This window comes from Struthio camelus, chromosome 5 (genome assembly GCF_040807025.1).
Source record: "Struthio camelus isolate bStrCam1 chromosome 5, bStrCam1.hap1, whole genome shotgun sequence".
Classification (NCBI taxonomy): Eukaryota; Metazoa; Chordata; class Aves; order Struthioniformes; family Struthionidae; genus Struthio; species Struthio camelus.
The window spans coordinates 19,930,898-19,952,733 of record NC_090946.1 but is presented as its reverse complement, the minus strand read 5'-3'; the positions used below and the strand labels follow the sequence as shown (position 1 = coordinate 19,952,733).

Here is a 21,836-nt window from a genome sequence, read left to right as displayed (position 1 = left end):
TCAAGATCAGATCGCTGTAATAAGACTTAAGCTCCTAGACATCCATATCCCTGTTGGAAGTAGGAATTCTTTTAAAATACTTTCTCCTTGTCCAGTAACCCATTCAAGAGCATAAAAAAAAAAAAAAAAAAAGGGTAGAATCAAATAATGACTTCTGACCCAAGCCAGCTCTTCATATCAATATTCAGGGCAGGCCACTTAAGGTGAAAAGATTCCCTTGTGCCAACTTCTCTAAATATAAAGAATCCCAGAAACAGGTCTGCCCCATGCATCCACAGCAGCATCCCCCATACACGATATATTGTATTAAGCAGCGCAACTTTCTTCACCGGCTACCGACGATGCACTACAAGAAATCGGTATACTGGTGACCAAAATGTCAGCAACCTACATGTGAAGTTGCATGCTTTCCCAGCTTAACATTCAATTCAGAAACATTTCTGTCACTCAAATTTAAGATGGTGAAGTCTAACACTAATGAAAGTCATTCCACTGACACCGTAAGTCAGCTCAGGCCCCAAAACATCACTAGCTTCAGCTGTACGCTAAACTGCAAACTGGACGAGATTTTTAAAGAAAGTGATTTTGCAGAGCTATTATATTTTACAAAAGCAGAAGAAAAGGATCCAGATACCACTGTTCTCCAGGAAATGCACTTATTTCACTTGCACTTTTCATCCATTGAACTTTCAACAGCTCTGACAGCATGAAACCAACTACAGGATATTGCTCCCCCAGCCTGAACTGTTGAACTTACCACCACAAGTCCAATAGCATTAGAGCTGCTTCTGCTGAGCCCAAGCTATTATTTTTCTCCTGGGAAAGGGATATTGGCAGGGCTTATAGGCTCATATAGTGCTACAAACATGATCTCAGCAGGCTCATACGCAGCTGGGTGAGGAACTCGTGCATGGTGGTATTCATCAGCCTCAGCGGTCCAATCCACTGCGCAAAATGAAAAGATGCTTCAGTGACTCTGCACTGGGGGAAAGAGCTGCCTACCGACATGGCAAGGAAGGGCTGCATTTGAACAAAGAACTGAAACATCCACAATAACTAGAAATAATGTAAAGGTTTCCATTTCTCTTCCTGTTCTTATTTGCTTATAGAATTTTGAAGAATTCTGGAAACTGCATTCCCCAAAGTCATGAAGCTTTTTTGATAGTAAGCAAATTGTCTATTTGTTTATTAATATACAGATATTTGCACCAGAAGTAGTTGCTCCTTTTCGATTTCAACTGTTTTATAACAGTGAGTAATGCATCTCTAAGAAAAAAAAAATCAGGACGTCTTCATCTTTTTTGTGCAGTGGTTAAATTCTAAAAAGGGAGGGGGGAGGTAGTAAAAAAGCAAGGAAAGATCAATTTACTATTTGTATTTGCCGCTTCTGGAATCAATGCTCAAAACACTCACAAGAGTGCAAAAGAACAATTCTACTTTTGTGTGTTGAAGTCAAAAACTTTTCCTGAAATTACCAAAGGAAAAGGGCTGTACTCCAGACAGAAAAACAAAACAAAAAGGGATAACACGTTCCAAGAACTAAAAACACACCCTATGCATGCATCTGTGCAAAGAATAAAGAATTTGTAAAACCAAAAGACAAAATATCACATCTTGGCACGCATAACAGCAGTAACAGAATTACATAGTTACGTACACTTGGAACGTTATCTTGCCATAGCGCTTAATGAAACATTCAGCACCTTAACATCTGTCTCTGACAAAGCGACTGAAATCCGTTAGACAGACATACACTGTCGTTCCTTCCCCCTCGTGTTTTGAGGTCCAGCAGAGCCTGGCAATTTTAATAGGGATAAGCCAAGGTTTTCAAGGCTTTGAATGATTCATGACGCACAAAACTAACAGTGGAGGCTGCTAGTAAACCTTTACATCTTTAAGAAGCTAGACAGAAGGGATTTCCACTAAAGCAACTACCACTAAGAATACTGGATATTTAATACTTGTTAATTTAACACAGAAGCACACAAATATTATGGCAAATAATGTTCTGGAAAAAAAAAGACACATCATAAGAATTCCTCACTTTCCCCCTAAACCCTTGTTACCAAGAAAGGAATCATTTATACTAGCTGTATACCTGGGAAGAGGAATGGGAAAAACAAAAGGGAGCTAGAGAAAAAAAACAAACAGTGGTAAAAGCTTAGAAGCTGGCATTTTTGGAACCATACCTCCAAGAAAACTAACAATTCTTTTCTCTTTGATAACAAAAGACTTTTTCTGTAGAACATTTTTATTCGTCTTTTCTATGATAAATAATCCTGCAAAGCATCAGCAATGGGATCATAGAGCTTAGCTATCTTTGCTGATATCTGATCACACACCATATACAGCGTATTTAGTGAGCCCTTTGCAATGAACTGAACTGCCAGGGGACTAAGAATAAACCCTTAGGCAGGTTTTAAAATAGGAGACAGATTAGCACTTTCATCCTTTCAGGATCAGATGCATCATTTTTAATTTTTCTCCCTCCTCCTCCTTTCACAAATATTTTTATTGATTGTTTACTGGGTAAAGGTTTGGAGACAGCATCCACAGGCTACATTAGACAACGTATAAACCACCCATGGAGTTCAGAGGTAGCCTCTGCGTTCAACTTCACAGCCTAGATTAGAGGCAAGACAGCCAACAGGCAAAGGAGATTAGGGACCAGGTGGGAGGACTGACGCGTACCTGCCGTTTTAGCAGGCCACCAAGCGCACTAGCCCTTGAAACTTACTGTGTGCCAAGATGTTGGCAGGGAGCGGCAATAAGTTTAAGTATCACAACAGAAACAGTTTTGCTCTCTTCTGAGCCCTTCTTTAAATACGAGCTTCGCAGTAATTTACAACATGAGCACAAAGGCCAGAAAGACTGGCAGGACTCACCGTTAAATGTCTTAAAGGCAAGTGAAAGCTGGAGACACCAGATGAATGAAAGCCAAAGCCAAAGCCACCACCAGCGTAACAAAATGAGCACAGTCCAAGTTCAAATCAAACCCAAAAGCCTTAAAAGCAGGAAGAAACAGCCAGCGCCGGCCAGAACAGTACTGCCTAGGTGAGCTTATAGCTCCATAGTGACAAATGATTTTGAAAAGACTAATGTACCTGCTCAAATAATGGAGCAGTGTTTGGAGCCACTAAGGTCTGTCCCACTTCAACCAGCCATAGCATGCCACCCAGTATCCCAGGATTACTCAGCCTATTCCCAGCTGCAGAATCCATATTATCCATTAAGAAGCAACTCTTCAAAAGTAATATTTTCTCACTCTGTTTTTAAAAAGAGGGACAAGAGGGGAAAAAACAACAAAAACTAATGAAATCACTTCTATTAATGCAAAATAGTAAGCAATTAAAGACATTGTTCCATCAAATTCCTATGAAAGTAAATTGCATGGTATTTCACCTCAACTCATTTTTTCTTCTCTTTTAAACACATTCCCCTGTTATAAAACCTGCCAACAAAATCATCAGTGCAACAGAAATAAAAGGAAACATCACTAGTATTTTTATACCAGTAAACTTCTTGACCCAAGGTTCTGCAGTCAGGCCGGTCAGCCAAGTAAAACAGATGATTAATCTGACCCCAAATCATCATTTTGGCATTATTTTTCCATCCCTGAAACAAAATAGGGAGGAGAGTCCTTTGCAGAGAAGGCTGTAAATTGATAGCTTTGTTCCAGTTCACTACAGTTTCTTATTGATTTTCTCTCATTTTAGCCTGCATTGATTTGTTAATCCCTTCTCTATAACAGTCCTAACGACAAATTGAGAATGAAAAACTGCATGCGTTAAGGCCTCTTCCACCAACCTCTTCCTTCACACCATAATTCCACTTAGATTTGGAACATGCTCATGCATATGCCCTGGGTTAACCCTGACTCATACTAGGACACACTCTACAGAGAAACCTCTCTGTTTTTGCTCCTGATGGATCAACAAGGCAGCATCTGGTACAGCCTTAGTGTAGGAGGACAGAATTTCCGCCCTTAGAGGAGTCACCTTCCAAGGCTGCTGCTCAAACAGGCTTTGCCATATTATTGAGCAGATCTTTTAAGCAAGTTTACTGCACTACACTAACAGGCATTAACTGCATCATATACGTGAATGACACTAGTGAACATTCATGGCATTCGCTGGTGCAAAGATACACTTTAAAGGAGCAATGAGCTGGGTCACAACTTGTCCATGAGCTCAGAGTGAGGAGCAGTTGCGGTGCGCTGTTACTAGAACAGTCATGCAAAAGGATGAGACCCTTCCCAGTTTAAGGTATAGAGCGTGAGTATATGCATATCACACAGTTCCACACAAAATAGCTTAGACCGGTCATTTTGGATACTGCTAATAGGCCTAAGCATAGGTTGCAAGAAGCTCCTTAAAAACAGCTGCCAATTTGGCCTCACTGTTATGGCTACACTACCAACAGCTCACGCGTGTCTGCACAAGCCATGGCCATTGCAGCAAGTGGTTGCAGTCCCTTTCCATTTCCCTGATGCTTTAAGAGACCTGCACATGGGTTATTAATTTGGGCTCCTAACTGCAACAGACAACCAAATGGAAAAACGTTTACAAATTATGAAGCTTTAACCTTCTCCCACACTCACATTTGTAACACCTCAGTCACTCCACGCCGGGTCTCCAACTCCTGACTTCCTCTGGTTTCACTCCTCTCCTACTTCATGCATATCCTAGGCAAATCAACCTTTCACGGTCTCCCGTACACATCATGCCACGGCCTGGTCCTTGGCTGCCACCTTGCTGGTCCAGTATGAGCCCAGCAGAGCAGTTTCGGCCTTTTTAAACCCACTCCAGCCTGCAAAAGCAGCAACTAGAGAACTAGCCAACAACTCCAGTCTGTACACGCAGCATACGCTAACTGGCCTGCAGTGGCAGCGTGGGAAATCCTCCTTCGCCATCCACTTAGTGCTGTGAATTTCATTTCCTTTCTCCCTTTCTGCAATGCCAGCTGCAGAGAAATTGGTATGGTGACGGAAGGGGAAATACAGTGCTGGGAGCCACTATCATCTCTTCTTAGCTATCCCAAAATTACACATCTAGTCTAAGCTGGTGACATAGGTTCTCCTTACAGACACAAGAAAAAGAGGAAAGCAAAGCACCCATACTCTCAGCTACTGTTAAATAGCTGAGATCGAGTTCACCAATTTATTATTCACAATAAAACTGTGACCAGGTCACAAGCAGTTTTCATGGAGCAGACCTTAATAGTTTCAGAGTAACTTCTCTTGCTTAGCAGATTAGTACTCCAAACTTCCATAAGTGACCGTTTGCTATGTAGCTTTAAATGTCTTTAAGGTCATAAGGTATTCTTTACGAAATGGAGTCGTGTCTTAATGGGGTAAGAGCAGCACAGAATAAATGGAATTGCTACCCAGCCAAAAGGTTGTGTTTGAGTTTCAGCAGTTTGTTACCACTCTCACTTCTCTGCTAGGAGAAGGAAACTGAGAACCAAACAACCTACAAAGTAGATCATTTTCTTCTGTTCCTGTGACACAGTTGTAAACCCCTCTCTCAGTTGTGTTATTGTGTTGCCAGGATTAGTGCGATTCTCCTACACGTTGCTTAGCTCATGCAGCTCACACAAATCTAACACAGGTCCCTTTGTTTCACATGCAGGTAGCAGTTTTATTCTCTTGATAAATCCTGTTGTGCCCCATCGCCTGTGTTAATTCCAGCTATTTGCTCTTTAGCTTAATCTTTAATTGCAACTTTCCATTTGTACAAACAGTGAATTGTTCTTAGAACCTACTTCTCCAGGGCCTTTTTTCCCTTATCATCATTTAAGATGTACTGACAAGCCAAGAACTCTTGCAAGAATGCTAAAGGGACCGTCCTTACATTGCTATTTTATCATTATATATTTAAACAAAAAACAACAACAAAACGCCAAACACCCCCCACCCAAAACCCACATCACCAGGAAATTCAACGATAGCGTTTTTTGGAGGAAAAAAGATCAAGACCCACCTATAAAAAATACCAGTTCATGGGATGAAAAGGAAAAAAAAACACGCACACAATAACACACACACACACCCCCCACACTACTACCTGTTTACAGCCAGAGAAACTACGCATCGTTTCCACTGAAGAACAGGAATAAGTTATTTAATTCTAAAGCACAGCAACAAAAACAGAACCTTGCACTTCAAAGCATTGTAGCACTTTTTGTCTAAATAAGTACCAAAAAAAAATGCTGTATATGGCTCTCATCTGAAGTGAAGTCTCAGAATGCAGGCTTCTCAGCATATGGCTTGTTTCTGTTTTGTTTTTTTTAGACTGAGATTGTTTAAAAAAAATCTTTACCTCTCTGCAACAACTCTGAACTAAACTAACAGCTCAGCAGGATTCCAGCTTTTCTCTCTAACACAACTTTTACACAACAGGTTTTGGTTCTGTTTAAGGAGCTCCTGTGGAGCTTCGGAAGTTCAGAGTATCTGACTGGAGAATCCAGGTTCCAGACCACTCTGTTGACTAGTTTCTTGCGAGAGACCTCAGAAGAACATCCTATAAACAATTCACAGCCCAAGAAAAATTCTCAGAGCCCTGGGGAAAACAAGACCCCATAGAGACTTTTAGTAGTTTAAAAGACCCCATAGAGACTTTTTCAAATTCTGGGTTTTTTTCCCCCATAAGCACTGTGAAGTGCCAGCTTTCCCTTCAGTCACATCACAAATGAGAGAGCTTAATGAACACAGGGCTGGAGCAGAACATGGGGGACCTGGGATCTCTGCTTTGCAGTCAGCTTGCTGTGTCACCTGGAACCATTTTACTTCTCTATTTCCACTCCCATCTGCTACTCATCCTCCTAATTGACTACAAATATTACAGACTAAAAACCATCTTTTACCATGAACTTTTCCAGGGCCCACATCTGTTATTCAGCTAGGAGTTTTGAGGCAAGCTGGGAAGTCAGAGGCAGAAGAAATGACTTAACCAAAACCTTATTGCTCAAGAATAGCACTTTGACTGAACTTTTTCTCGACTTACCTAAAAGTTACTGAGCTTGGAAGGGAAGGAAAGTTAAAGAGATTTTTGGAATTTATCTCCTTCGTGAAGGCTTTTTTTTTTTTTTTTTTTTTTAAATTAGCTCAGTGATTCAGTTACCAAACATACGTTCTCAAACACTGAGCAGTAAAGATTTGTTTTCTCTCCAACAGAACTACAAACCTCTTCTGTTCTGACCATTTAAAATAAAGCACACAGCCACGGACATTTACAATATCAAATCAAACAAATGCGCATACAAGAGCCACATACACTTACCTCACAGAGATGACATATGTAATGCCATTGGTTATTTCTCAATACCTTCCTTAAAAACCTTCAGCCGCAGCTTTACTTAACAAGATGTCCCCAGCAATCTCCTCCGAGGAGTCTCAAAGTACAAAAACATTTTCTTCTAAACCAAAAGTTTCCATTTTTCAATATTATTATAGCTTTGTTTGGTATTTTAAGGTAAAAATGATGCTTTAACAGTCATAACAATCAACCAAATATTGCTATTAGAGCATATATCTTAGGTTTTTTTTTTTAATCTTGTATATAGATGTTTAGTAGTTTGCAACACAAATAGGGAGGAAAAAAGGAAAAAACACAGGAAAAATGCACAGATATCTTTCAAAGACTTGCAATTAAACAAAAGCATCACATTATTGCAACAAGGAGTTAAAAAAAAAACAGTGGTGATAAACATCAGCTGTGGAGGGCCATGGGAACGCGTGCATTCATGATGATATTCCTGGGGTGGGGGGAAGCTACACATGGGATGAAAGAACATACTGGAACTGCAGACCATGGCAGGACCAGGAGAAACACTGCAGGTCCAGGCTCCCATGCTAGCCCATTGGCTATTTTCATTCCCTGGCCCAGTCAGCCCCTATATACCATAATGATTCAAACTGTGTGACAGAGAAACAGAAGAGGGAATTAAGCCCAAGAAACCATGTACCCAAAAATGGCAGTGTAACAAAGAAAAATTTTTTCATTTAACTGAAATTCTAGATCTCCCTCCTCATAAAGGTGCAATCTAGCAAAGCTTTTTTTAATTAGAGATATGAAGACTCCGTATGAACAGTGCCACACATCCTAAGTGAGAGTAGCCCTTCCTTCCATCTAATATAGTGAGAAGCATTCAGCCCAGCACAATGACGACTTCTCACTTGTTTACTGCTGCAGCAAATGTTTGCTGCAATATGAATGACATATTGAACATACCACAAACAGTAAAGCGACAGCTATTAACACCAAAAATATCAAACGGACTGGGAATGCGTTTTGACAAGGAGGAAACATTAAACCAGGTCTTTGCAACATTTGCTAAATACAGAGGCTCATCATATTTCAGGCCATTTGTATTTAATTGTTCTTTCATCTGAAGAGCAGGGATATGAATGCACATCAGGCAGCAGATGAGTCAGATGTTCTGAAGAGCTGCAATCAAGGACGCCCCACAACACCAGAGCCCTGCATGCATAATGTCTTGCACAACTGACTGCTACAGCCTGAAGTTTCTTTTCCCTGCTTCATCCTATTCCATGGCAGTCATGCACCGAAGCACTGAAAGGAAAATAATAAGCAGACCTGCAGTCTCATAATTCACAGAGTTTAAACATATGAGTCTCCAGGAACCTGATGTCCACACTCTTTCTTCAAGAAGTAAAGCTACCACAGGTAATCTTTTAAAACTGCCAGGGAGGCATACTTATATTGGCATAAAATTAGATTATTTTATGCTTTTGTGTTATCGTTGCTTCAACTAAAAAGGGAAAGGAGAGGGGGAAGAGAACACGCTCATATTTCTCAAGGTCAATGTCTCCAAGTAAACACGTGAGATGAAGCCAAACTCAAAAAGGAATAGGAAACTCAACACTTTAAAAATAGTTTTTGAGTGATAATTACACAGGATGTCATATCAGTTTCAACACAGAATGGAGAACCCCCACTCTCTGAGGGAGAAAGCAGGTAAGCCATAGGTACAGAGACAACAGGCAGTGCAAGAGATTGTTTTAGGGACAGCACAGTAGATTTTAACTTCAATTCAATGCTTTGTGTGTTTTGTACTCTGTCCTCCAATTCTTGAGATCAGTTTCTCCATTTTAGCTTTTAAAACCATCTCTAGTGCAGAAGAAATCAGCAAATCACAACTTGGCCAGAAGTTCGGCTCAATCATTTAAAATGACATATAAAGATAGGCTGCGGATAAGGATCATACTAATTTTAAGCCTCATTTGTTAAGTCAGCTCTCTGTATTAAAATACAAATCAAAGTTGTTAATTCATGGTAAATATGGAAAAGAATTCGTCCTCTCTATATTCATTTTAATTCAGCTCTCAAATCAAACCTCTCCAAATGACAACAAAAGGAAAAGGGATAGTATGGGGTAGAGAAAAAAACAGCTAAGGCTTGTACCTATTCCACATGGCCTACATACTGCAATTTAAAAGCAATTTTAAGTAAAAATTTTAACTCTAACATTATTTAATAACCTTGAAGTTAAGTAATTCAGGCTCTTGTTATCTGCTTTTTCCTTTTCTCACCAATACAGCTCCTCTCAGGGTACAAACGATGCTTGCTCTTCATCATGCTTCTCTTAAATCATCTTCACACTGCTAGCTCTGCGAAGAACAATGCCTGCACCAGAACACTGCCACGGCTAATCACTCAAATCAGGTCTCTCACAGGTCTATAAGGAGGAACAGCTCTGAGGGCAGCAGAATGAATATGAGATTGTTTTTACACTTCCTTTTCAAGGAATACATCTCATTGCATCCCTTTTGTTCACCTTCATGGATCACTTGTCCTGCCAAGTGTAAGTTCCTCCAGGCAAAAGCTATGACTGCCTTGGCTTTGTGTTGTACCAGAAACAACAGAAAATTTCATACTCGAAGCATTACCCAAAGCACAAACGAATAACAGCATGACATAGATGCAACAGCGGTGTTCTTTGCAGATATCTGACAAAAGCAGGGGCACCCAACTAAAAACGGGCAAGAGTTGTTTGAGACTCACTGGAGTCAACACTGGACTGGAGGGATTATTCAGACGTTCAGTACCTTGGGACTCTGAGGCTCCACTTCACATCTGTGATGCGCATACATACGCAGAACAAGGCTCACGATGAGAAGGGCAGAGACTGGCTCGTCTAACAAAAGACCTGCCATCAAGCACTCTGCTGGGGGCTGTGATGCAACACATACCTCACAGCTGAAGCCGTTACCCTGCACCCTCTTGCCTTTTGACTGTCAGCTTCCCTGCAGGGAGATGTACGCGTTTTGACTCGACACCTGCCCAGACAGGACCTACACGTTGCCTCCCAACAGGCTAATTATGATATGCTACATCACAAACACCAAAAAGCAAAAAAAAAAAGTTGCGGGCAGTACAAGCTATATGTTGTGTCAGACTACAGGGAACACCCTGAGCCCTTGAGTAATATGTTCTTTCTGATCTTCTTTATATCTTTGGATAAGTCACTTGGCCTCAAATTAGCTGTATGAGAAGAAAACCCACAATGCTACTCAAGGATGTCACAAGATAAATGAATATTCATGATGTGCTTAGACAGCCTGAGATAGAAACTGCTACGTTATTATTGTTTGTCAGCTAGAAAAAGGCCACTGGCTAAACCATTACAGAGGGTTTCAGACAAAAGTAGCACAGCAGCCTGGCAGGGTCCCACCTCATCTGCTACACTTCATTACAGCTGCACCTATCTCCAGAACACATTGCTATCTGAGAGAATTCAGCATCTTTAGCTGTTGGTAACTCTGTTTCTACCAAGGAAAAGTCAGTTTCTGAATGCAAAAGCCTTTTACAAATTTGAAATTATTGAATCACATTAACTTCAGAGCTTACAGGAAATGCAGTGAGGGTTTTTACTACAGCATTTGCAAAAGTTCTATTAGGAAATTGTTCTGATTATCTTAATGTACCCAAGAAAAACCTGGGGTGGGGGGAGGTAATTTTTTTTCCTTACCTGAGACGCTCCGTCGAGGCAAGGCACTGAAATAGGGATGTTACATAAGCACTCCAAGTGATGTTCAGATGCTCTGCACGCCTCCTGTCCATCGGGAACCCCTGCATGCCTTCCAAGTTGCCCATAGTCTGCTCTACCCCAGGTGAATACCTTGCCAGTTTCTAAACACAAAACATATTTCAAGATTATTTATTCATCAGAGCCACAGAACATCTGGGTAGCAATTCAAAACTAGAACAACCCTTCTTAATTTAATTTCATCCAAAGCCTCAAAAAAAAAAAAAAAAAGAGAAAAAGCATTCACTTCTGGAGTCATAACAAAAAAAATATTAAAACTAAAAACCATATGATGTACTTCTACTCAGTTACTCAAACTTCAATAACTCGCTTTCCAACAGAATGCCATCTTTGGGGTGGCTTGGGCTATAAACAAAACCATCTGAGTAAAGCTTCATAACCTCTGTGTTTTGCATATAATACATACACTTCGGTTATACAAAAGACAGTTTTAGCTTAACAAAAGCATACACAAAATAGCTTATTCTGAAGCCTAAAAGATTCTTCTTCCTTCCCAATATTTGCTATAGACACATTCATCCTGCGACCTGTATTTAACATAAGGTTTGCATTTTCCTCATAGAGGAGGCCTTCTGTCATAACTTATGTTAGCAGAGTAACGGCTCTCAGGATAGCAAGTGGTTAGTTAGGAGCATCACCACAGTTGTTATTAAGCACTGGAAACGCACTGAGTTGTTTTCATAGGCATTGGCTAAGAAAAGGTTACTTTAAATGAAGTCAGTGTTTGAATCATCCCTTGCTCCACATAACACACTGGGGTCAGTGCTGCAGGACTGACACGCAAAAAGTCCATCCTCAGGCACGGATAACATTCACAGAGCAATATTCTTTTACCTTTGTTCTCAAGAAATGAACAAACAAATAAAGCACTAAGTACCAGCTTTATTTCGTTAAGGAAGCAGCTAGATCTCTGCAGATGAAGTCCTGAAAAACTATCCATACTCAGCTTCCAATTCAAAAAGTTATATAGATGCAGCATAAACAGTATGTTCTCAACTTCGTTTTACCTGGAAGCAGCAACTTGCAGGCCAGCCCAGAAAACCTGCAGCAACCTTGAATTACGTACGTACTTAAGCTTAGCCTTAAACTCCTCTCTAGACTCGGCCTCAAGCAAGTCATCAAGTCAGTCATAAGCCAAATGATCATCTTTTCTCAATTCTATTTCAAGTCAAGCAACTAAGCTTGAATACACACGTACACACACGCTTCTCCCCTCGTCAGTCAGTACAGACATACCCCACAGAGCGCCCAGCAAAGGCAACTGGGGGCGTTCTTAACATATGCCATGACACAGATCTTTAAAAACCTAAACGTCTCCCTTTCCTTTGGTATCGTTTAACTGTCTTGCAAGGGGCATAGGTGGGCATCACTGGTCTGTGGACCTTAAGCCGATTATGTAATCTTACAAAGAAACTAGAACTCTCCAACTGAAATATATTTAAATATACAAAAAATATATATATGCCTCTTCTTTGGCAATCTGCTAACAGCAGCTGTCTTTTATTCAGACCTTTGCAACACTTCTTCAGTCTCATTCTCTCAGTTCACTGATTATTTCAGGGAAGCATTATTAAGTGATAAAATTAGTTGCCCTCTCCTTTCAAGGACACAGAGATTATCTTCCTTTGGAGCTTCCTAGCACTTCAGGGATAAGAAGAGGCCAGTCACATACTACTTTTGATACAAGAGACATCTTTTGGTACAGTAGCTTCACTTTGTTAGGTTAAAAGCACTAAAACAAGCTTTACTAAGCAAACTGGCAGTATACCTTATGGAGATTATGAAAACAGTTTGCAGTTTTGGGGTTTTTTTATTATTAAGTGTAGCATAGTTAGTTTACACTTGGTACAGACCTCTGTTAAAAACATCTGCAGCTGCATAAATTTTGCAAAAAAGCTCCTACATCAATATGTAGTAACAAATTTAAATGCAGACTTGGCCTCAGGACTTTTATATGAGACCAACTTACTACACCTATTCAGAACCCTATTAATGCACTAAAAAAGGACAGATAGACAGCTCTATTTTGTATAAACTACAGGAGTGGAAGCTGAGTTTTATGGAATTTAAAGTAAGAAACAGCACCTGTATCATCTAGTTACATCATTAATATATCACAGGCTCTCAAATTCTACCCAGGCATTGCTGTATTAATCCCAAGGACTGTAGTTTAACTAAAGCATTTCAACTTTCAGCAGCCAAAGGCATTGACTGCAACAGGCAAAAACATCAGCAACCCACAGAGCCTCTGGATAGGCAGGTAGTGTATTTGTGCTACAGACTCAGATGCCCATACACAATCTATAGCATCACCCTGCAGACAGGGGCAGCAAAGGTTCACATCAGTAACTTCCCAAACCCCGCTCAGGTGCTCTGTCTGTGCCCAGACACAAGAACACCAGCCATGCATTTAACAAAAAAGATCCTTTGCGCCATCACATCAGAGCACTGCTCCATCTTGTCTCATGTCTGCTGGTGTCTGTGGATTCAAAGGAAGGCAACCTAAAATCCCAAGAATCACCTGACGAGGTATCGACTGGGAAAGTGATCTTCCCGTCCTGCAGGTGACCAGCAGAAACAGAGCTGATCACATCACGGTCGGTGCTATGACAAGGAGCTGCTAAGGGGAGTTTAGGGCAAAGCAGGCATGTTTGGTGCCCTCTCCCAGGGGCTCCTGAGTGGAGAGAAACGCAGGGGTCTGCGGCTCCCCAGGATGCAAGATCAGAGCAAAACACCACAGCCACCTACTCTGAAGTCAAATTAGATATGTAATCCTCCCTTATGAATTTAGGGCTAGCAAGTCCCTCATTCACTCCAAGATGCTGTCCCCATATTTAACTGCTCCTAATGTTAAACACAAACAAACAACACACACACACACCTCTCTTTGAAGGTTTTAATTCGTCCAATTACAGTTGCCATTAACCACTTACTTTGTCTCGGTCAGCACTGACCAAAAAGCCTCTCTCCCCCACTACCTTACTCTTTGCCATGTGCTGTCTCTTGTCTGCTGCATGGAATGTACTGGACTCCTTACGGTGCACTCAGAAGCTCTGTTATCAGTTTTTCAATTTTTGTACCCCTATATTGAACTTTCAACAGTAGCACCAAGTTGAAACGTAAGCAGTAGAACTGCAAATCACATAATATAGTGGTTTTAACCCTACACAAACTTTGAAGTACACTCATATCTACTATTATAAATTATTCCAGTAAATTCAGTGGAAATAAAGAATGTAAGTGTATCTGCATGATTAAAAACAGAGACAGCAATAATATTTAGCTACAACGAAATGCCTTCCATCCACACATTCTATTTTCGAACGGGACAGACCAACAGAACCACCTATGCCCACAAAAACAAATAGAGCCTTCAGGCGAGTGCAATCCACAAGACTGCTTACAAACAGAAACGAATTGTGACAAACTTGCTTTTTCCTATGTTTATCACTACAAGGGAAACAAGTTTAGGGTAACAACTGGTAGGAAAACACAGAGAACATCTGTTCAGATAAACTCAGATAAACTAGTTTTTTGTTTTTTCAAGGAAAATTTTTTACAGTCCAAAGATTGGGTAAGCAGGCAACTTTCTCAGTTCTCAGAACAGCTACCCTAATCAGCAGGAATTCATTCCCCAGAGCTGCTCCCGTTTGGTGAGCATCCCCCCTCTGCTCCCCCTGCCAAGCCCCCCGCTAGTGGTCAACCATTCTTTCTTTTCAGCAGAATAAACCTGCCATGGGATCCTTGGGGGAAAAAAAAAAAAATTTTTTTTAAACTGTTTTTTCTGTGAGAGATCCTAACAGGAGATGATTTAGAAGAGTCTTCTCTATGAAACACTGATTATATTTTCAGCAATCAAACAAAATCTCAGTCTGAAGTAGAAATTTCAGGCTGAGGCAGACACCAATGCATGGAAAATTCTAACCAATAAAGGTTAAAGTCTTGTCAAAATCCTAAGCAAAAGAACGAACTGAATTATGATAGAAAGTGTTAAGCAATTGTAATGAAAGGTATTGCTACTGTTCTGCTTATAATATAGATGGTATTTTAAAGTGTTCTAAAAATATTTGAGAAAAAGACATTACTCATATGGAATAAGGAGGCTGCAGGATGAATTACTAAAGAATGAAGGGTGATATAACAAGGAGTGTTGGTTTAATATTAGAAAAGAACAGTTTTTAATTAGAAGTCAAGAAAACATACATAGTGATGAGTCAACTGGACAGAAAATACATCAACTATGGAAGTGGCTGAGGCATCAGAAAATGAGATATTTTATATCAGACTCTACAGTAAAAGGGCATAAAAGGCAGCAGCTATTTCTACAGTTTGTGGGAAACAAAGAAGCATGCAATGCTGGAAAGCTTTTCTAGTTCTCTTAAGATTCTAATGATGCTTAGTAAGACCTCGGCCTCGCCACGTTCCGAGCATGAACGCCCCAATTCAGAAAGGCGCTTCAACTACTGCTCAACTGAACAGCCGCGTTGTCTGAGTTGACTTCGTTGCAACTGTTCATTTTTCCATCAGGCAAACGCTACATCAGATAAGTGCCACAGGGTTCGCTACCATTTGGAATCAAGGAGCAATGGATATCGCTCATGCTCATGCATTCTTTGCCATTCCAGCATACATCTTGAATGGGAAAAAAAATATACAGCACAGCAGTTCAGAGAGCTAGGAGAAAAGGACAGAGGTCAGCAGATTAAAATAGAAAAAAAACTTTCCAACAGCCCCCTAAATAATCAATCTGTGTAGTACATAACAATACACTACATCACTCCAGATTCTACAAGGTCACACCGACCTAGTTAGTTTCCTCCTGCTCCTTGAGCTGCAAAGAGCGCAGTCTATGTCAGCACACAGACCGCAGCAAAGCGTCCAAAACTCAGCATCACAGCCCTTACAGACTACGGATGAACGTGTGTGCATATTCAAGTGCTTGTGGCACTACCCTAGCAATCCAGTATCAGAAAGGCTCCTCTGCATTTTCTTTAAACATTTCTCCTGTCCTAATGCTACTGCAAAGCACAGTCAGTCAAGAAGGGCCTCAAAATTACAGGTTTCACAACACTCAAATTTTGCAAGTCCAGCAACACTACATAAAGCAGCTCCAGTTTGCTTCCTGCCTGACGCTGCAGCTCTTACTATGCTTCTTTATGCTGCTGCTGAGAATGTAGAGTATGTTATTTTTCTCTTTTAGCACTTTCCCAATCCATCTGCTCAGCTATATTAATATTTGGAGACATTAGCAATAAAATATCCATTTTGGTCTTGAAAATAAGTTGGTTTCACTGTTAAACAGGCAAAGAGAGACGCTGGAATTTACCTATTTTCACATAGATTCAGCTTCATCTTTATATGAATTTTCCTGTTCTAAGACAATATCATGATTGCACTAGTTTTATCTCCTGGAAGCATCTATTCAGTATCCAGACATGCTTTGAACTACCCTTTCATAAATATTAGATGAAAGAGCTCATCTATGTTATCTCAATTCAAGACTGCATTAACAATTACTTTGCAAATGAACTCTGGATATTCACATTAAGCGTTTAATCTTATTTAAACCTGAAATAGGAAGTTCTAAATAAAATTTCTAATGCTTCCTTCCACATGAAAAGTCACAGGTGCACACATTAAAAATTGATATCTGCGGGCCTCTCTTGCCTTCTCTCTGCCCAGCATAGGGCAAACCAGCATCTTTCCCACTAGAACAAAGGCAACAGGACACCCTTATAGAAAAACATCCACCCAGATGGCTGAAGACACTTTTAATCATCAGCCAGAGATCAAGCATCATTACAGCACCTACACCCCCAACACCAGTACCTGTGCATGGCTTCCTTTACAAAGTGGGACCAGCTGCTCTGACAGAGCTTTACATGGCCCTTTCAACATCTTACACAGGAATCCAGTGCAGCAAAGCTGCTCACAGCTCATAATGTGTACTCCTTCTATGACCTTATTATAGACTCCTGAGTGTTTATATAATGTGGTATATTCCTGAAATTTTTACCCTATTCATTTGTTACACCTATTAAAAGCGTACTGCTAGAATACAAACCTATGCACAGCCTTGGGGTCATTCCTCTTCATGAAAATTCAGAGCAAACAGAGAAAGTACCTCAGGGAAGGCAACAAGAAACCTAGAGATCATTTCAACTGTCATTCCCAGCCTTCTGCAGTCACAGATTGCAATACATGTCCAGTTCAGGAGAGACCACACAGTATCCCCTCAACATGCTGCAGCCCACAGAAGGCTCCAAAGACCCCATAAATAGGTTCAAATTTGCAACAAAAGGCCAAAAGTCATAAGCGTTACAGGAACCTTAAGGGTATCATCAATACTCCTGCAGTAGCTATGGATTTGTCAACTGGGATTCCTACACACTTCAAGCAGGCCAAAAACTTCTGATATTTTGAGTTACATTGGAAGTTCACAAGTCTGGTGACCAGAAGTTCAGGAACAGACACACCAATGAGGCACCTAAAGGATTTCACACTACTAGTATGAGCATCTCATGCTACAAGCAACTGGCTTCCTGCTGTGAAGCATCTCCACTGCTTCAAAAGACCAAAAAATAAAAATAAAATAAATCAACCCAGGAGCCAATCACACATCAGGAAAGAAAATTTCAGTCAACCAGGAGGAACTCTGTTGCACACCATTAATGTTAACAGATATGGTATAAGAGAATATTATCCAGTCTCCTTTCAGAAACTTCCAGTATAAAAATATTAGATATATTCAAGGACTCAGATGACAATGCAATGTAATGGAAAATATTCAGTAAGACAGGTAAAGCAATTAGGATGCGGGACCCTCTCTAATAGAAGAGATTTGGACTGTAACAGCTTTTAGCACAGATAAAACGTTTCAGGGCACAGCCCGAGAACTCCTTCGGCAATAGTTCACACCAATACAGCGCGAGAAACTTGGGCCCAACTGGTTGTTCTCACCCCTAGGCCATCCCTCTGCATTGTGCAGAAACACTTATTCATGAGAGGGAAGGTACGCCATGCTAGGGAATTAATCTGGCTGAAAAATAACCCAGGAAATGGGAGCTCGGCAACAGCAAGGCGTGCAAGAGGCAGCGCTGTATTAAGTCAATTTAATATTCTATATGATAGGATAGAGATAATTTGCAGCTTCACATGATAAACTTAGTGTATCATGCACTTTACCAATATATCCATTTCTATCAGGACTGTCGACACCATTTAACATTTAAACAGCTTTGACTTTCATTCATTAAAAAAACAGATCAGTGAAGCTTCTTTTTTGCTTCTATAGTTACATCAAGTTATGCCTCAAGATGAGCAATGTTTAGTTAATGGGATTATTCAAACATTTAATTGCATGCTTCACTACTTTGAAAGATTGGGCAAAAATACCTTGGGAGTAAGGCAAATTCCAAGTCACTTCAGATACTCTGGAAGTCCTGCCTGCACGTTTGAGTTTTAGAGGGGATGAAGGCTGATTTATTTTAGAGGAGAAACTGGAAATCTGAAGTGTCACATGAAGTACTGAATGAAGTGGAAGAAGATTAAAGCCGGAGAAATTAAATGTTTGTACAATTGTGTTCATACTGCTGATAACAAACAGATATATGATCTTGGCTCAAAAAATAGGATTTCTGCGAGCTACTACCACATCAAGTCCATGCAATCAAGAAACAAATCTAGGGGTTGGGGTAAGGGGTTTAAATCACCCATCACACTTTGTATTCATCCTGCAAGATGTGAAAATTCCCTTCTCATTTCTCTCCACTCATGATTAGAGAGTCATGACTGCTTCACCAGCTGTGCCTCTGGCTCATTTTAAATTCAAACTACGATACATATCTCACTTTTAGACTTTTAATAGCGATGTCTTAAAATGCAGATTGCTGCCTAAATTTAGTTACATGATTAAAAACAAATCTAACTCAACTCTACCCAGCAAATAGAACTGCTCCACTCAAGGTTCAACAGAGGACTTAACTCTTCATCTAAAAACAAAGTCCTAACAAAAAAGTACAGAAGAAAAAAAAAAAAAATCAAAGCACAATTCAGTGATGCCTCTAGAAAAGCAAGGATGCATAAAACATTAATCAGCTATGGAAAACTATCTGCAAACGTATCATAGTATACTATAGCGTTTTTGTTCTGTACTTCTGCAAATAAATTCAGCATTATGCTACTACAGCAGGATGAGTCATACACCTTTACTGACATTCTATATTTATACCGCCATGCCCTTCGTCTGCACTATAGCATGCTTTCTTCCACACAGGCCTCCCTAAGCTGGAATATCCCTTCCTGATGAGGTCCAGCATCTCTTCCTCCTCTGTTCCCCTGGAGATTTAATATTAATTGATATTTCTTTCTAAAAGACTTATGCAATGCTTACTAAACACCATTTTAAAAAGGCAACACCCTTGAACTATTGTGACATGAGGTAAATGCTTTTACTCGTTCCCAATATTGCATCTTATTTACTATTTCTTGTCTGTAAATGGACTGCTCAGACTTTATCTCCTTAGAGGCAAGGTCCAGGTCTTACTTCATTAGGCTTACCACAGTATGGTGCTACAGAAATAATCTTATTCAGAGATTATAAGTTATAGAAAGTGGTGTTAAGTATACCCATGCTTTCTACATCAACTTATAGGAAGCATTACCTATGACCTCAAACCTTGCAAGCATTTTTTGAATCTGCCAAATGTGGAAAATACAAGTGATCCTGTTCATCTCAATATCCCATTGCCTTCTGAGACCATCCAAGAAGGAACAGGCACCTGTCTACAAAAGATAGACAAAGGGAGGGTAATTAAGTTCCCAGAGCTAATATTTACCTTCTCAAAGGACACGTTATGGATAGACAGACACAGAAACAGCAAAAGAAATACTCTGTGAAATGGCAATCTACAGAAGAACCGGGCTTTTTTCTTCTTCATCCATAAGACACACTCTTAAGAGCAAACATATTCAGAGACCTTTGGCACAGAGATCTCATTAGTTAACAAGACTCAGACATGCATAATTCTGAAGAATAAGCCTTACATATGATATCTAAAAAGAAATAGATAGCATAGAGTATATTAGATGTCCAATCCTGGGACTTGCTAAGCAGCTTTAATTTTCTCAGCAGTTCCCAGAAGGAGCTCAGAGAGTTCTACATCTTATGGAATTCAATCCTAACTATAGTTCATTCTTAAAAAGTAAAGTACAAGGAAAAGGACACTATCACAAAAGGAAAAACAATACCTAAAGGGCCTCCCAGGAGATTGCCCTGCTTGTTCAGACAGGGCCAGAACCATAAGGACAACAACTACATGCCACCAGGATTGAGCTGTTCACCTCAGCGAAGGAGCAGCCACAACTGCGGCATTCTCACTGACAGGAGGAACAAAACGGTCAAGAGGATGGGAAGGAGAACTCGCACCCTTTGAAGCCAAGAGATGAATAATGAGCAATAACGTGATGGATTCCCTCTGGAATATCCCTATCTTTTTCCCTCCTCTGAGAGAGGTTAAGAGTTTAAGAGCATGCAAAAACCATACAATTTCACCTCAAGCTACGTATGAGAAAGATACTTAATATCAAGGAGACTGCAAGGAGAGAAGGGACAGGTGTACCTAGCTGCATAATGGTGGAAGTATCTAGATGCCATTTATGCCCCTAAAAACATCCATCATCTAGTAGAACTTGTTACCCAGCTACCACAGCTTCCTTTGACTCCTGCCTTCTTGTTCCAGCTCACCCCTCTAACTCATTAGAGTTCACATATTAAGAGACTAACTGCGATGTATTTCCAGCACTTCAGAGCCACAAATTGGTGTGGAAGTTTAGTGATGGAAGTGTTTCCACTTATGTAAATATACTTGTATGAATACAATGCGAATCCCCCAGCAGCAGCCTGCACAGAGCAAATTGCATTATTGTGGTTTACTTCTGATGTTTCCCAAAGCTACAGCTGTCCACAACCTCCTCCGCATAGCTACAGCATCCATATTTGATTGCAGTGTCAGCACATCTATGGTTACGGGTTAGCCAAGCATGTACGTAAACAGGGTCATAGCGTATGTACAAATGTGCCATGCTGCCTGTGCCTAAGATAGCTTTAAGGTCAAAAGTGAGAGAGGAGAGAAATAAGAGAACTTTTCTCCTTTGGAGTAAAAAAGGAGCAACAAAGAAAATAAAAAGAATAAGAACAAAAAACTCCTGGTACTTCATGGGCCTCTTTGCTCTAGCATTAAAAAGGGTGTTGATTGAAAGAAGCAGTGCCATCAAATTCACACTTCAGAGAATACAACGGGGAAGGACAGCTTGCAAAGTCATCACAAGTTTTCTCTTGCCCTAAAGCAGGTGGCCAGGCAGGGAAGAGTCACCCACTTGCTCTGAAGTGAAAAGCTTAAATATCAGACACTCAAAAAAACAAGTTTGTGTCTACCAAGGAGCAGTTCACCGCAGAGACTCGAATCTCAAGGCCACGTGGAGAGCAGGTTTTGATGAACACTGCTACAACACAGCTCTAGAATTAGAAAAACTTTTAAATAACTACCCCAGCTTTTGAAGTCAGATACAGCCACCACTCATTTCAACTATTATTTTCTGCCTGTGCATACCCACAGTTTCTTGTTTGCTTTTCAAATCTCTAGCTAAGTGAATAAGCAAGAGGAGAGAATCATAAAAGGATACGACACTCCCCTTCGTCCTGTGTGACTTTTCAAGGCAAGTCTTCAAAACAGGTAGACTTCTAGTAATCCACACTGCCACCCCTA

General features: G+C 40.4%; 1 protein-coding gene across 1 annotated transcript in view; it reads right to left on the bottom strand.

The window, feature by feature from the left end:
* Nucleotides 1–21,836, bottom strand: part of SERGEF (secretion regulating guanine nucleotide exchange factor) — a 155,568-nt gene that overhangs the window by 104,528 nt on the left and 29,204 nt on the right. Inside the window, 1 exon segment of the mRNA XM_068944904.1 lies at nt 10,993–11,153. Coding sequence (XP_068801005.1) covers nt 10,993–11,153 — 161 coding nt within the window.